This window comes from Rosa rugosa, chromosome 6, assembly GCF_958449725.1.
Source record: "Rosa rugosa chromosome 6, drRosRugo1.1, whole genome shotgun sequence".
NCBI classification, from domain to species: domain Eukaryota; kingdom Viridiplantae; phylum Streptophyta; class Magnoliopsida; order Rosales; family Rosaceae; genus Rosa; species Rosa rugosa.
Window position 1 is genome coordinate 10502183 of NC_084825.1, and position 16340 is coordinate 10518522.

Below are 16340 nucleotides of genomic sequence, written 5' to 3' on the forward strand. Positions count from 1 at the left end.
GACTCGTAGTGAGTTGAGAAATGTTTTATCATGTCATTGTAGTGATAAATGCTTCATGTCGAGAGGAAAGAATAGTGATTTCTTGTATTTGTTGTTGAGACTACAAATGATTTGTTTTGTCACGGTGGTCACTTGTGTTTTCCTTAAAAAGAAAAGGATTTTGACTTTAGAAATAATCGTTGTGTTGATTTGTGTTGCTTGAATCAAAAAGGTGTTTTTGTGGTTGTTTGAGTTTACTCACATGAGCTTGCAAAAGCTTATCGATTTTGTTGTTTCAACCCGGTGCACTATTCCATGGTGTAGGGGTTATTGTGTAGGTCAGAGTAATGAGTAATCGTCGTTGAAGTTGAGGCTTTGTTGCTGCCGTAGCTTGGATGTAGAAGTACGTACTTTAGGTTTTAGTCTTCCGCTGTGTAGTGAGTGTGGTGGGTGTATTTTACTCATTGAATTGTTATTGAGTTTAATTTGTAAACTCTTTTATAATATAATATATGACTCTAAAGAACGAGTCGGTATTGACATTGTAAGCCCGGTTTGTTTTGTTGCTTAGTTTAAATGAAAAAATTTCTGAGTGTTCGTTTAGGCTTGTTAGGTTATCGCGTTTCGGATTCGAATTTCTTTATTCAAAATTCAGAGCGTGACGATTGAAGTCTCATTGTGTTAGTTTGACAACAAACACTTGGACTTCTTGTCAAAACATAAAGTACATGGTAGTTACTGCTCATTTCATTGATCAGGGATGGCATATGCATAAGAGAGTGCTTGCAATTTGTGTGATTCCAAATCACCAAGGTGTAACAATTGATAAACTGTTAGAGTCTTGCCTCATTGATTGGTCAATCGATAAAGTTTTAACTATTTCCGTTGACAATGCATATGCGAACAAGCATGCCATTCATTATCTTAGGAAGAAAATGTGTAGTTGGGAGATTAAACCAATTTGTGGAGGTACGTAGGTTTATGCATGTGAGATGTTTAGCTCACATTGTAAACCTCATTGTGAGATATGTTAGGAGTTCAAGTGCTAGGTTAGATGAATTTAAAAAATGTGTGGAGAAGGAGAAAGTTGAATGCAAAAAGATTTGCATTTTAGATATTCCAACAAGGTGGAATTCCACCTTTCTTATGTTGGACACAACTTTGGAGTTTAAAAAAGCTTTCGAGAGGCTGTATGATGATGATGAAAGGTTTCGAAACTACTTTGATGAAGATGAGGTAGAGATTGCAAGTGGGAGGAGAGTGCCTATGAAAAGAGTTGGGCCACCAATTGATACAGATTGGGACAATGCAGCCATTTTTGTGAAGTTTTTAAAGGTCTTTTATAATGTGACATTTAATGTAAGTGCTTCACTTACCCCTACTGCACACAAGGCCTTCCATGATGTTGTAACCATTGAAGCTAAGCTTGAAGAACTTAGCTCAATTGGTATAGGGCCTGATTCTAATGAAGTTGACCAAGTATTGTATGATATGGCAGTTCAAATGAAGTCCAAGTATGACAAGTATTTTGGTTCCTTGGATGACATGAACTAACTTTTCCTAGTTGTTATGGTCTTAGATCCTAGGTATAAATTGAGAAACATTGGTAGAGTGTGTGAAGTTTGGCTGAATTTGCCTAGTGGGGAGATCAAAAAGAAATCGGAGGAAGTGAAGCAACTTGTTCTAGAACTGTGTGACTTGTACAGTCAGTCTAATGCTGCATCAAGTGGAGGACAGAAGAAGAAAGCAGCAAGTAGTACTAGTGACACAGCAACTAGTAAGAGTAGAGGCAGATCAAGGACACTAAGTGGGAAAAAGGTTGTTATGTTAGAAGACTGGAATAGACAGCTTGAACAAAACAATGAAGTTGTTGTGGGACATGAAGTGGATTGATATTTGCTGGACCCTATAGAAAAACCTGAAGTAAAGCAAGGAGAAGAGGATGATTGGAAGACTTTGGATTGGTGGAAGCTGAATGGAGGTAAATATCCCAACTTGCAATCATTGGCCAGAGATGTATTAGCAATATACAAGTGTCTACAGTTGCAAGTGAGTCCAGTTTCAGCATTGGAAAAAGGGTGATAGATCCATACAGAAGCTCTTTAACTCCTAGAACAGTTGAAAAGCTAATTTGTCTGCAAAATTGGCTAAAGTCTAATTCAATTATGGGGTTGGAGTATGTACCAAGTGTAGAGGAAATGGAGACCTATGAACAACTTGAAGCTGGTATATGTTTTAGTGTTTCTACTTTTAGTTCTTTAAATTTTAATTTTTTTTATCTGTTTAAAGTCCCTCGAACCAATACTGATTTGTTCTTTTTTTGCAGAACATGAAAAGAAGGATAGAGATAAGGCTAAGAAAGCTAAGACCAATGTTTTTGGTGGACCTGCAGAAGCACCAATGTGAAAACAACCAAAAGTAGTGAGGCTTCAGCTTCAACCCCTACAACCAAGAAGAAGAAACTGAAAAAATGATATGTCATTGCTTTGTCAGGGTATGAACAGTCTTAGAATTGCAGTTTAGAGTTTTTGAATGCTTTTTAAGTTTTATGTTTTCATTTAGAATGTCAAAGACTCAAATCAGTGAATTGCAGTTTGCAGATTTTTAATGGCTACATGCTTAAACTGTTTTCTCACTTTTCTATTTTCATTAATTTAGTGAATTTCAGTTTGCAGATTTTTAATGGTTGAAGGCTTGAACTGTTTTCTCACTTTTCTGTTTTCATTTAGTGAATTGCAGTTTGCAGATTTTTAATTTTTGGAGGCTTGAACTGTTTTCTCACTTTTCCGTTTTCATTTAGACATGGCAGTTCAGTGAATTGCAGATTTAGAGTTGAATAATATGTCATAATGCTTTTCTTAGTTTCAGTGCTTCATTTTAATCTTAATTTTTTAGAATTGTTTGTATGACTATTTGCCTTGGTAGCGGCAGGCGGAGGTGGGGGTGTGGATGGTGGTAGGCTGCGATGGGATTCCAAGTGAGGCGCTGGTACGGTGGCTGCCGTTTCTTGACATGGGCTTGGGCTAGGGTTTTGTTGGTTTGGGCTTAGCTTTGAGCCCAACCTACTTTACTATTTTTCTTTTATTTCCTTTTTTTAAGGAACTCTAGGTTAGTAATTAGTTTTACTTTCAATAATTTTCTAAGTCTCTTAGGGACCTACGCACTTTTGTGCATCTAGCGAATCTTCCGGAGTAATACCGATGGAGAATTTATGCTATTTCGATGTATATAATGTCAAATGAGTTATCTAGTTTTAGTACCGCTGTGGGTACTAACACATCTTCTTGTCTGTCTTGATGGCAGCGGAATGATATGTAATGGCCATTCTGGCTTTTGATCAATATATTGGCTCTGCTTTCATTAAAAAAAAAAATTAATAGAAAAAGTGAGTGAACAGTATCCTGACCTAGAGATCCTAACCTAACGGGTGGAAGCAAACATTAAAAACAGAGTGAATAGTATTCTAACTCAGAGCCCGACAGATCCAACAGGTGGACTTGCTTAAAGAGCCATACTTAGTGTCAGAATATGACACATGACATAGTTGGTGAGAGTTGGCCATTAATTTGTGTTAACTATATTTTTTTGCAACATTTGTGTTGCTTAGTAATCAAGACCTAGGAATTAGGGATTGAGGCTTTGAGCCTTGGAGGTTGAGGCCATCACATATTCATATGTTGGAAAATTGTTGCATCAGATAGTGGGTCGATCATATGGCAACCATCAGAGAACTAAGAGGTGGAGGGCCAAGGATAGGCACACATCTCTCTACAATGGTTGTTTTTTGTTCAAGGATTCTTTTTCTCTCTAGATCGAAGATTTAAGTGTGTTATAAGAGTCAGTGTTGTGAACAAGATGCAGAAAACCCTATTCTCTCTAGCAGCGTGTCTCCTCGCGCTGACCCTAACGCCGCCTCTTCTTTCCGGCGTGGCGCCTAGCGGCTCTGACCGATTTCACGTATCAGGGCACCTCTGCCCTTCCATAGATCTGTTTTCGCCGAATCTAACTCCTACTACGGAGAAAGATCGTGGCGGCGGTGTTGAGGCCCTGGTTATTTGGGCTGGCGAAAGCCATGGCGGCAAGGAAAGGATGGAACGTTTCATCCACGATGGTGACCAGATCTCCTCGTCTGGGTCGCCTCCTACAAGGATTGGGATCGGTGTTTTGACGTCTATGTGGCTGCAAATGTACTTCCCCGAGGGTGCTGAGGGTGAATGGCTTTGGTATGCCAGCGAGACCGTCGCGTTAACTAGGCGGCAGAGATCGGAATTTGTTGATGAAGATGCACTGCTCGTTTGCGGCGGAGCAAATAGAACCATTGGACTACCGTTGGGCGAGATGTACAACGAGGCTGTGATGGTCCTTCACGACCCAGAAGACACCGGCAGTCTGGCGACGGAGGATTCGGGGTGCCCAGCGTTGGGTGTCCTCATCAAACTGGGTCCTCATGGTTTTGGGCCTCAGTGGGGCCCATTCTTTGGGCTTGGCTGTTCTACATCCAGAGGTCAATTGGGCCTTCTCCCGGGCTCAAGTCTGCAACAGAAGGGGGTGAGACTCTGTTGTGTCTCACTTTCCCTACTGCTTTTGTTGGTCAAGAGGTTTAGCCCTAAGGATAAGGGCAAAGGAAAGCTCTAAGCTTCCCGTGTTCGATACCTAGCATTTGATTCCAGTCTATTTCTATTTAAATTTAGTTTCTCTGATTGTACACCAATTGAGGTCCTTGGCAATTAGGGTCACTCTAGAAAGGGTTTAGATAGTTGTTGGATTAGTCTCCTTATGGCTAGGTCAAAAATTTTGTGCTCAAGTTGTTCCTCAATGAGGGTTACCTGTTATGTGCTTAACAGCTTAGACCATCTAGGTTTTCATTTGGTGTAAGACAGCATATGATGTACGTGCCTTCTGGCCATGGATAAGTAATGAAATTATCTACTTCTCAAAAAAAAAAAGTGTGTTATAAGAGTCCATATTAGACTCTTTGACATTTCAACACATCATACATGACATGGGTTGAAAGTCAAAAGTATTTGTAAATTAAATTCTAACACAACAAAATGAAATGTTTAACATTTCCTCTTCATAAAGTCGCATTGGAAATAGATGAAAAAGAAGATATTTTTTGAACAAACGTGTCAACATTAAATGTACCAAGGCCAGAGAAGGCCACTTGAATGGATAAATGGAGTACTGAACTCAATTTATGTATTGAAAAACAAATATATGAACTTTTGACTGTTGGACATAAAACAATTTTGATAAGTCAGAGCCGCCTCAAGTGGCCTTCTCTGGCCTTGGTTCTACTAGGGTTAGGGTTTCTGCGGTGTTTCTGTGCAATCATCAACAATGACTTCTGTTGATGCCATGGCCGCTCGGCTAGCTTCTTCTCTAGCCATTGCTGAGGGGAGGAAGCAGGTCGACCTGCGACAGACACAGGGGAAGGGTCTGCGGCAGGCAGACGTGTTTTTGGTGGGAAAGATGCTCACTGCTCGAGAATATAAGACTCGATCTTTTCTGGGGATGTTTCGAAACGCATGGAGGGTACATGGATCTTTGCGTGTGGAGGAAGCGGAGGGGCAGAGGGTTCTCGTCACTTTGTCTGATGCTACAGATTGGGATTGGATCTGGAAGGGAGGTCCATGGGGTTATAATCACGCTCCAATTGCCCTAGCTTACTACGATGATGTGGCTGACATTGAATCGGTCTCCTTCACCACGTCGTCGTACTGGATCACTTTTCAAGGCATCCCCCCTGCGTTCCGTTCCAAGAGGGTGATGACCATGATCGACTTTACTCTTGGTGATTTTAAGGAAATTGACAAACAGGCCAAGAAGGTTGGAAAGCTTCGAATCAGGGTGGAGATTCCGTTTAACCGGCCACTGTCCTTCCAACGATGGTATTGGGTGGAGGATGAAGTAGAGTTTCTCTGCAAGTTTAAGTTTGACAAACTCTTTGGTTGATGCTCGATTTGTGGTTTGGTTACTCACGTAGGCCTCCCATGCTCGGGGCCTCCTTTGGAGGAGAATGATGAGGCAGAACGCACGGTCCTGGGTGCGTTTCAGGCGAGTAACTCTGCTGCACCGGAGATGCAGCTTGCTGGGCACCTTATCTCGGCCTCGGGCTCGGCTTCGATTAGCACAATGAATGCAGGAGTTCGGGCTAGGGTTTCTTTGGGAGACAAGGACGTTGTTTTCCGTACTGTGCTTCCCAAATCTATGCCGGAGCGACTGCTCCATAATCCGGCATTGCTGATGCACCGACCTCGGCGTCAAGCTCAGATACGAAAACTGCCTGAGATGATGGTTGTACCTGACAGCATCATAGGAAAGAGGAGACTAAGGGAGGATGATACAATCACTATCTCTCCTAAGAAGCTCAAACTGAGCCTTGCTGTTGGAAAAAGAAATTTGAATCTGGAACCGGAACATCTAGGTTGGTACCGGTGCTGCAAACTGAGGAACAGCCCCTCCAGGTGAAGAGAAAGAGGGGGAGACCTACAGGTAGTAAGAACAAATTATCCTACAGGGAAAAGAAGAAAGCCAACCAGGGGGACGAGACTAGGGTAAAGAAAAAGCTTCTCCCCAAGCTTGACAAGGCAAGTGGCGGATCAGGCTCCAATTCGAAAGGGAAGGAGCTAGCTCTTTTCTAATTGCAACTTTATTTCCTTCAAGTCTATGTGAAGGTGGTGAAGCTTCTATATGTCTTCTATGACGTTTCTAATCAGTGTTTGTACCACAATTGCGTGCCTGGCAAGCAAGGGTTAGTTGAATATTTCTTCCGTAGAAGGCGAGGTTTGATCACTTTTTGTATAGGCTTGCAACTTTGCGAGCGCATCAGAGACTCTAGTAGTTTGCTATTGCTTGGATAGGGTAGTCATTTTATTTCCGTTCTGACTTTCTTATGTAAGCTTTGTAGACTATAGCCTGTTGGCTGTTGATCTATTGATATTCAACTTCTATTCAAAAAAAATAAAAAATACAACAATTTTGATTTTAACCTATTGCACAACAATGAGCTCAATTTCAGGCGCAGCACTTAAAATGCGGAGTGGATCAGTGAGTGTGCCTGATGCAGAAGTACAAGTGTCGTCATCTGTTCCACTATTTTGACTGAAATTTAGTTGCGGAGATTGCAAATGTTCAAAGGGGCAAGGCGGTGGAGTAATTTCTCTATGCCCCTCCAACATTTGCACAACATTGCTCATGAGAGGTCTCGCTTCTGGTGAATGCTGAATGCACCACAAAGCTACCAGTAACATCCTCTCAGCTTTTCCCGTGTCTCTCTCCTCGATCCCACAGCGCAATAATAGTGCTGCTAAGTTATTTTTCTCAAACATGTTCCATGTCCACTTAGGTAGCCAGTCCCGGGACTCGCTCACATTATCATCGTAGTGTCTTCTTCTTCCAACAATCTCAAAGAGAAGAATACCAAAACTGTAAACATCACATTTGTGAGTCACAGGATAAGGCTTCCACATCTCTGGGGCTGCATATCCGACTGTTCCTCTGACATTGGTTAGGAGCATTTCACTATTCCCTCTATTGCAAAGCTTGGCGAGTCCAAAATCCGCAACCTTGGGATTAAGGTTCTCATCAAGAAGCACGTTTTCGGGTTTAATATCATAGTGAATGATTTTTTGTTCACACTCCTCATGCAAATAAGCCAAACCTTTTGCAGTTTGGACTGCAATTTCATGAAGCTTCTGTAAATCTACTTCTCCATTGTCACCGAACAATAACTTGTCAAGAGAACCATTCTCCATGTACTCGTAGACAAGCGCTTTCATTTCGGAGGCGAAGCAGAAGCCGTAGAGTCTAACCAGATTGACATGGTAAGTTCTTCCCAAGGTTCCAACTTCTGCCATAAACTGCTCTTCAACTATTTTATCTCTATGGTTGTTGGTAAGAACCTTGACAGCCACTTGTACTCCATTTTCAAGAAGCCCTTTATATACTATTCCAAAAGCACCTGAACCTAAAATGTTGGAGTGGCTATAGTCATGTGTGAATTCTGCAATTTGCTTTGCTGAGTAAGTTATAGGCTTCTCTCTTGCCATGTTGCTAAGGAACTCTTTGATTGTCGGAAACTCAGCCTGGGAACCAAAAGCTACTGGAAATTGGTCACTTCTTAAGTCCACTTCTACGCTGTTGGAATCGTTGTCGGTATCATTACTACTTGTTACCCGGGCATATTTTGCAATAGGATTTCCATAACTTTTCAAGCAGTTAATAATGGCATATACAACGGCTGTAACAGCAATGATCATCACCACAGAAGAAACTGAAACAGGAAAATGGAAAATAATTGATCAAATATGTTTGTCCAAAAAACGTTATCAAATATGTCTCTACTTTTTTGTAACAAAGTCCAGTTTCGAAAAATAATTGAATGAAAACCAAATGCAGCAAAAACGGGCTTCTTCTGATAAATGGACCATAATTTTATTGCAAATAAAATAAAAACTTACCAACAGAAGCAACAACAGCCGTTTTGAATACGGAATTGATATCTTTGACACTGTTATTGAAGAAGTCATCTTCGGTGCTCATATTTTCTTGTTAAGGATTGTAGATGAACGTTCAAGAAAACGGAAATGCTGAGAAATGAACACAGCGAGGAAATATGAAGAGTCCAAATGAGCTTTTGATTATTTGCGTGAATGAAGTGAATAGCACCCTTAATGCTTCTAACTACTCTTTGCTGGGAAATTTCGTGCCACTCGTTTGCGCGTCTCTGACCAATTCTTGGTGTGGAAATGTCTTCCCACAGATTTAAGCTTTTGAATGCTAAGAGTCCAACCGAGTGCTGCATGGAAACTTCGATCCATCTATTCCCCCTGCTAGCTCTCTTAGATCTCTGTGTTACACTCGATTTTATACGGGCTCAAAACCGACATCGGCACCCAAAGTCATAAAGGTACATCATTTTAATTGTGTTAGTTCATCATTTGCAAGTGACAGCTACTGGCCGGCTACTAATGTTGTAGGGAGCTCATCGTTGGATGATTATATGAAGGGTGATGATGCAGTTGACGACATTTCAATCCATTCAGGCGTCCTTCTCCAGTCCCGGTCTCATTTGTGGTGAGACTTTTCCTCTCCAAAATTTAATGGCGGCACGTTTGTTCAAGAATATCTCGTTTTTCATCTATTTCCATGCGACCCTTTCATATGGAGGTGGAATATTACAATGCGTACAAGTTACAACCATGTAATCTTAAAGGTCCAAGACTATTAAGACTATTCTTATCCTATTTTACTAGGTCTACGGTGACCATGTAATCTTAAAGGTCCAAGAGACCAAGAGGGCGGGCTAGCAGATAGGACTGCTTCCCTCGGCGTTCCGCAGAGTTGGCAGATCCTGAGAGATCCACGACTTCATTGGTTGCAAGGGCCAAGGAGGCCGCAACGTCATCCATGGATATATGTATATAGATAAGTGCAATTAAAATAAAAAATTATAATTGATTGAAAATATAGTAAAAGAATTAAGGATATAATGAGTAAATTAATTAATTTCAAATTTCTCTCTTCGATCGGGTTTCAGAGATGCGCAGTCCCAGATGACGAGCTCAATGGCCAAGTAGCATGCAACCCCTTCCTTCCCTCTCTTCCGCGAAAACCATTCACTCCATCTTCTTCATCTTCAACCTCTATCGATCCCTCTCTAGTTCACTTTTTCAGACCCGAAAGCTCAGATCCAGAACGGAAGACGAAGATTTGTTTTATTTGTCATGGAGGGTCAAGAAGAAGCGGCGGCCAATAGGAAGAGAGGCGAGAACGACAAGCCGTACAAAAGGGATATGGATGGCCGAGATTCGCGAGCCAAACAAGCACTCCCGGAGACTCCGGTGACGGCACTGTGCTGCAATGCACAGTTAGAGCATTTCACATGCGCCGAAGGGGTTTATCTTGGTCTAGAAAGCATTTGGATTCCCTTTCACAAAGTCAAAAAAAAAAAAAAAAAAAAAAGTGTTAACTGTTAACGTTGACCGTCAATACACATTTATGAACAATATTTTAATAGGCGTGTCTTGTTCACGCGCGCTTGTGTGACCGTGCAAAGAATTCGGTTTTCAAAAAGCGCGAAAGCTGAGCTAGCAGAACCACGTTTTACAGAAGATGGTGACTATTCTTAATTTTTTAAAGATGGTGCCTCCCACATGAATAGAACCAGGTTTTTCAAAGATGGTTCCTCCCACATGAATATACTATTCTTAATTTTTTAGTGGCTCAGGGACGCAGAAAAAAGCAAATGAAAAACTCTTCCAACATTTCGGAACCACCTCGAAACGGAAGTCAACTTGTATTGATCATGCAAAGCGAAGAGGGAAATGAAGCAGCAGACGGTTCTTCTTCAGCTCCAAAGCAAAGCTCAATGGAGTCTCCCAACAGATTGCCAGCTGAAATTTCCAATGAGACTCAAACTACCAGAAAGTCATTCAATCGGCCGTCACTTATCTCCAAACCCAAGTCCAGAAAGTCGTTCAACAGGTCAGTTCTCTCCAAGCCCAAGTCCAGATTTGGGGAACCGTCAGTGCCCATTGACTCTGATTTGTTTGAAGAGAGCAATAGTGTGGAAAATTCACCTCCTAATAGTAATATGGGTTCATTCAATAGGGCCAATAATAATTCCCCTGATTTTAGAACTGTCTCCATCAGCTCTGCATGGAACCCAGTAATGGCGTCTCCAGGCAGGGCCAAAGCCAAAGAGGAGGACGAAAAGTTTTACAAGGTGATCAGGGTATTGATTGAGTGGACTGTTTTCTTGTGCATTTTGGGTGTTTTAGTGGCTAGCTTGACTGTCGAGAAACTCGAGAAGCTTAAGGTTTGGGGGTTGGAGTTTTGGAAATGGTGTGTGCTTATGATGGTAGTATTCGGTGGCACGCTGCTCACATATTGGTTCACGCATTTCGTAGTCCTTTTCACCAAGAGGAACATACTGCTCAGGAAAAAGCTGTTGTACTATGTTTATGGAGTGAAGAAGAGTGTTCAGGTTTTCATGTGGTTGTCTTTGGTTCTTCTAACGTGGTTACTATTGTTCAATCCTAGTCGTCATGAGATTAAGCGATCAAAGACTGGTACCAAGATTTTGAAATATGTTACTTGGACTCTTGCTTCGGCTGTTATTGGGGCATTTCTGTGGTTGTTGAAAACTCTGTTGTTTAAAATCGTAGCACTTAAGTTCCATCTGCGCCACACCTACTTTGATAGAGTTCAAGAGTCGATCTTCCATCAGTACATTCTTCAGACACTTTCAGGGCATCCAGTTATAGAGGAAGCCAAGAGGATCGGGAGATCACCGAGCACTGGCCAACTGAGTATCATAAGCACCAGGAAGGTCATTGATGTAGGAAAGCTTCAAAAGATGAAGCAGGTTTCGGCTTCTACCATGGAGGTGTTGGTGGATGCACTTTCAAGTTCAGCAGGGCTATCCACTTTCTCTTATACGTTGGATCGAGACAGAGGACTTAAACAGAAAGAAATGCAGATTGTCAATGAGATTCAAGCAATTGCTGCTGCCTCCCATATTTTTACCAATGTTGCTCAGCGTGATTACGAGTGAGGAAAAAAACAAACCCAACTGAATTATTACTTTAATTGTGATATTCCTGGTGTCCTCTTATCATATGTATTTAGTCTTTTGTTGGATGTCTTGCATATGAGAATAGGTACATTGAGGAGGACGACCTCAGGAGGTTCATGATTAATGAAGACGTGGAACTTGTGTTTCGATTGATTGATGTCGGAGAGATGGGAAAAATTGACAAAAGAGCTCTAACAGATTGGGTGGTAAGACCTTTTATCTTGTGTATTTCATCCATTGATTCTATAATATTCATGGAGTTGTACACTTGTGCTTAATGGTCATGCTAAATAGAGAACTAATATCATCATGCATGTCTTTCAATTGGAAAACATTATTATGGCTAGCTAGGATAGCCGCTTCTGTTCAGTTACATTCTTTTCCTACATCATTTAGGCAAGCATAAACAAAGCAAAAGGAAATCTGCAAGATGAAAAACTAAAGAAAGAACTAGTCATGTAACGCTTTCAGTTGGTACCGCAATTGAGTTGTATGATGAGTTATATGACTTAGATGATTCTGTATTACCTTAATCTGATCTTGTCCAGGTCAAGGTCTACAATGGTCGCAAAGCATTAGATCATGCTCTAACTGACACCAAAGCAGCTGTAAAGCAATTGAACGAAATTGTGACCGGCATCCTGATTGTTATTATCATTGTTGTGTGGCTTATATTAATGGAAGTTGCAACCACGAAAGTACTTGTTTTCATCTCATCACAGCTCGTATTGGCAGCCTTTATCTTTGGAAACACTTGCAAGAACATATTTGAAGCCATCGTATTTGTCTTTGTAATGCATCCATTTGATGTTGGTGATCGCTGTCTTGTTGATGGTGTTCCGGTAACTTACACAACTCATAACACTTATTTTGTTATGTTGATATTTCCTGTACCCGTGTTTTAATACCTGGTTTGTAACCTGACAGCTGAGGGTTGAGGAGATGAACATCCTTACCACAGTTTTCTTGAAACTAAATAATGAGAGGGTATATTATCCAAACTCAGTTTTATCAACAAAGACCATTAGCAATTATTATAGAAGTTCAGACATGGGAGATACCGTGGATTTCTCAATCGATTTAATTCCAGTTGACAGAATTAACCTGCTGAAAGCGAGAATAAAGAGGTCAGTTCTTTGAAATTTTTACTTGTGTGTGTTTCTGTCACACTATCACTCACTCCTCTGTTGTTTACTGTTTAATTTCTCTGTAAATTTGTAATTTGTTCAGTTATTTGGAGAGTAACCCGCAGTATTGGCACCCAGATCACAATGTGGTGGTGATTGAGATTGAAAATGTGAATAAGTTAAAGATGGCACTCTATTTTAATCACACTATGAACTTTCAAGAATTTAGGGAAATAAATAAGCGGAGATCTGAGCTGGTGATTGCATTGATGAGAATATTTGAAGAGCTAAACATCGTATACAATCTGCTTCCTCACGATGTCAGCGTGGCCTAAGGAGCTCAAGGGTCCAAAGTAAACTTGTCTGGGATTGATGAGGTCTTACTATACTCATTGGTATTTTAGATTATGTTTGATGCGAGTTAATATCGACTTATCTAGCCTTCTCTGTATGTAAATTTGTTGTGGCCTGTTGTAGTAAGTTCCATCCGCAATTCTGCAGTTCTTGATATGATATATTACCTTCAAGAGAGGACTTCCCAAGGGATTACTTACAGAACTCCCTTTTCAATGAGTAATATTAGGTGAACTACTTTTTTTAATATTGCCTGCATTCCATCTTACATGGCAACTGCTGTAGCAGAAAGACCAACTTATTACATAATTTCATTAAATAACATGGCTCTGCCACATTAACTGTCACGTAAGATGAGATATAAGTGGTACTTAAAAAAGTAGTTCACATAACATTATTCATTTTCAATCGCATTTTGATAAATCAATCATTTATGTTTTAGGTCTCTTCAAATATATCACTTATGTAAATTTTGAGCGCCAAATTGAAAATCATGAAACACAAGCATACACGCAATGGTGACAGCCAAGCAATAATTTCAATGCAGGTTTTCTGTATTATGAGTTTCAACGCTTGTGGTTGGATAGTTTGCAAGCCTACGGCTATGGCCTGGTTGTTGGGTGCACCCAATTGAGTTGGGCCTTAATATATTCTTAGGATTTGGGTTTGGGTCCTATTAACTGGATTGTGGCCATGTTTGGGCTTGCATGCTTTTGGATTAGTATATGAGATTGTGGTGGCTTTTGTATTAAAATATGGGATCATGATTGGTTTCCTGTCTTATTTTTGTGGGCTCTAATATGGAATTTCAAGTTTCCTTTTTTGGATTAAATTCAATTTATCTCTGAATTTTAAGGATAAAATTTGGTCCTTAATTTTTTTTTTTTTAATCACGTTTGTCCTCGTACACTCAAAGAATATCACTCAAGTCCAAATTTTGAATTTGCCTCCAAATGTGACATCACTATAGCCGTTGGCGCTAACAATGGGTCAACTTTTAACGGTTGTCTCCTCATTTTTGAGGAAATGTCTAAAATATCCTCCATTACTTTTTTATTTTTATTCAATTACAACCTAATTACAGAACCCTTAATCGAACTCGATCTCTAAACACTCACTCATTCTCTCTCGCTCTCTTGCTCGCATCATCTTCAACCTGTCGAAACCCATATTAAAAAAACTCAAATCAAGCTATTTCTAGGTTAGAAGATCAATACGAAGGTACACGACATGGCTAGGGCAGATGATTTGATACAATAATCGCATTAAGAGCGATATTGGACCTTGTGGGCCTCATGATTTTGGTGTGTATAACGTCGTAAGTCAAAATATTTCAAAGCCTTACACCACACATGCAATGACTGATGACAAAGCAGCCTCCAATAGTCCAATCTGGGTTACGCCAACCTTTAAGCTCTAATAAGATTTGCCTTTTGTACTGTTATTGGTTCTTATATGTTGCTTCAAGTTTTTTTAATCTAACTTTAATATTTGGTTTTTAACTCTACCTTTTGGTATTTGGTACCATCTGCAGGTTCTTTTGGCTTGGCTAAGTTCAGGGGCTGATCAAATTTAAGTTTCTAAACTAAAGTATGGTTGGTGTATGGTTGTTGTTGTGAAATAAAGTATGGTATGTATGCTATTCATCTGAAATAGAGTTTCTACAGATGCTTTGTTCAATTATCGATTACAAATTTGATAGCATATCGTTGTTGTTCTTTTGCCCCCAGGGAAAGGTGTAAAGAGATAGCATATCGTGCCATGGGGCCAATATAAAACCAAGATTGCCCTTTGTTCAATTATATCAATTACAAATTTTTTGTGTCATTTGTGGCTCGTCTGATGTGCTTCCGGCCACTCCTGGCATTTCGTGTTGGTTTACAATGACCTTTCCGGCTAACACAGTTCTATAGTTTTTTAAAGTGATAGATCTTTTCTAAAGGAGTACTCAACGTACAATCTTGATTATATAATGCATAGAGTAATTGAAACTTTAACTACTCGTTACCATGTGAATGCGCAGTGTCTAGTTCTACATACCTAAGTGCTGAGACCTCTTACAATGAAACAATGTCTGATGCAATGGCAACTAGTGGATTCTTTACCAGTTTCAGTGTCATGAGGGAATAGATTCAAATATATAAAATCAGACACCTCAATTCCACTAAAAGTTGTGCAAGCATTAGCTAAACAAGCAAATTAGAAACTTAATTAAGACTAAATTATAACAAGAAAAACAAAATAAAAATAAAAGACACATACACCTCATTGCCTCAAGGCTCAAGCTCATATAAATTAATTATGGAGAATCCAAAAAAAAAAAAAAAAACCAGCTTAAATGAACATAAAAATTCACAAACTCTGTTGCTCTCTTAGTGCTTATAATATAGTTATCTCTGAATCTTGAATTTCATAAAGGTAAGGAAAGCAGACTCTTCATATTTGATCATGTAAAACTCGAACTCCTCCGCAAGGGCTCGTATCTGCTGCAAACCACAACGCCTGCATCTATATCAAGCATCTCATATCTGCTGCAAACCGCATCTTTGACATTGTCATTTGTGTCAAGCAGCTCCTCCTTTTTGCAATCGAACCTCATCAAGCACTGATTCATCTTATTGTCCCAATGGTCCACCACAAATGTACCACTCTCCGTATAGAAGATGGGTGACATGATAGAAAAGCTAGAATTTCCTTTGTGGTCATCCTCTGCAATGCTCGTCTGTTTGGCCACTTGTCTGATAGGATTGCAGGAGTGTTTCAATCTTGAGTTCAGACTGATATCAGTTTCCAGTCTTGGCGATCAGTTTTCAATCCTAAATTAGGATCGATATCACATTCCAATCCTAGTGTCTTAATATGCCAAACCCCATACCTCCTTCAACTGATTGAAATCGGCACTAAACTCAAATACCTTGGTCCAATTAAGCTTCTCCCGTCTCCCAAAACTCAATATATATATTCTCCAAACCAGGGAACCACGTTCTAGAGAAAGAAATCAGCAAGCTTCCCAATAGTGCGTATAAATTTGTATGAATTTTGTGAACTGAATTCTGGGTATTTAGCGAACCTGGTATTCTACACTCGGGAGCTCACGAGTTGGGGGATTTGGGAGCTCATGAGTTGAATATAAGGACTCTTGTGGCACAAACAATGATGCATTGTTAGAGAGCAATTATGCACAGTAGAGGAAACTAGTTCTGTGGCGGATGCTATGGCTTTGATTGGGCATATTGCTGGGCAATATGTTTTCAGCTGTGCATGTTGTTCAGATTTGGCAGCATGTTTTTTCCGTTCAG

At 40.2% G+C, this 16340-nt stretch overlaps 4 protein-coding genes across 4 annotated transcripts; 3 read left to right on the top strand and 1 right to left on the bottom strand.

The window, feature by feature from the left end:
* Positions 1–960: 960 nt before the first annotated feature.
* LOC133716200 (zinc finger BED domain-containing protein RICESLEEPER 2-like) lies at positions 961–2385 on the top strand. Its single transcript, XM_062142920.1, has 5 exons — positions 961–1510; positions 1559–1756; positions 1892–2028; positions 2133–2205; positions 2306–2385. The coding sequence occupies exons 1-5, from the start codon at positions 961–963 to the stop codon at positions 2383–2385; spliced, it is 1038 nt and encodes a 345-aa protein (XP_061998904.1).
* Positions 2386–5319: 2934 nt separating this feature from the next.
* Positions 5320–5934, top strand: LOC133716201 (uncharacterized). The gene has a single exon (XM_062142921.1). It carries the CDS (start codon positions 5320–5322, stop codon positions 5932–5934), a length of 615 nt encoding a protein of 204 aa, XP_061998905.1.
* A 966-nt stretch (positions 5935–6900) lies between these two features.
* Positions 6901–8793, bottom strand: LOC133715232 (rust resistance kinase Lr10-like). The gene is made up of 2 exons (XM_062141648.1): positions 8442–8793; positions 6901–8254 (listed from the first exon to the last, which is right to left on the bottom strand). Exons 1-2 carry the CDS (start codon positions 8521–8523, stop codon positions 6972–6974), a joined length of 1365 nt encoding a protein of 454 aa, XP_061997632.1. The 5' UTR covers positions 8524–8793; the 3' UTR covers positions 6901–6971.
* A 1299-nt stretch (positions 8794–10092) lies between these two features.
* Positions 10093–13287, top strand: LOC133715231 (mechanosensitive ion channel protein 10-like). Its single transcript, XM_062141647.1, has 5 exons — positions 10093–11535; positions 11646–11766; positions 12109–12402; positions 12488–12687; positions 12791–13287. Exons 1-5 carry the CDS (start codon positions 10229–10231, stop codon positions 13020–13022), a joined length of 2154 nt encoding a protein of 717 aa, XP_061997631.1. The 5' UTR covers positions 10093–10228; the 3' UTR covers positions 13023–13287.
* The last annotated feature ends 3053 nt before the right edge of the window (positions 13288–16340 follow it).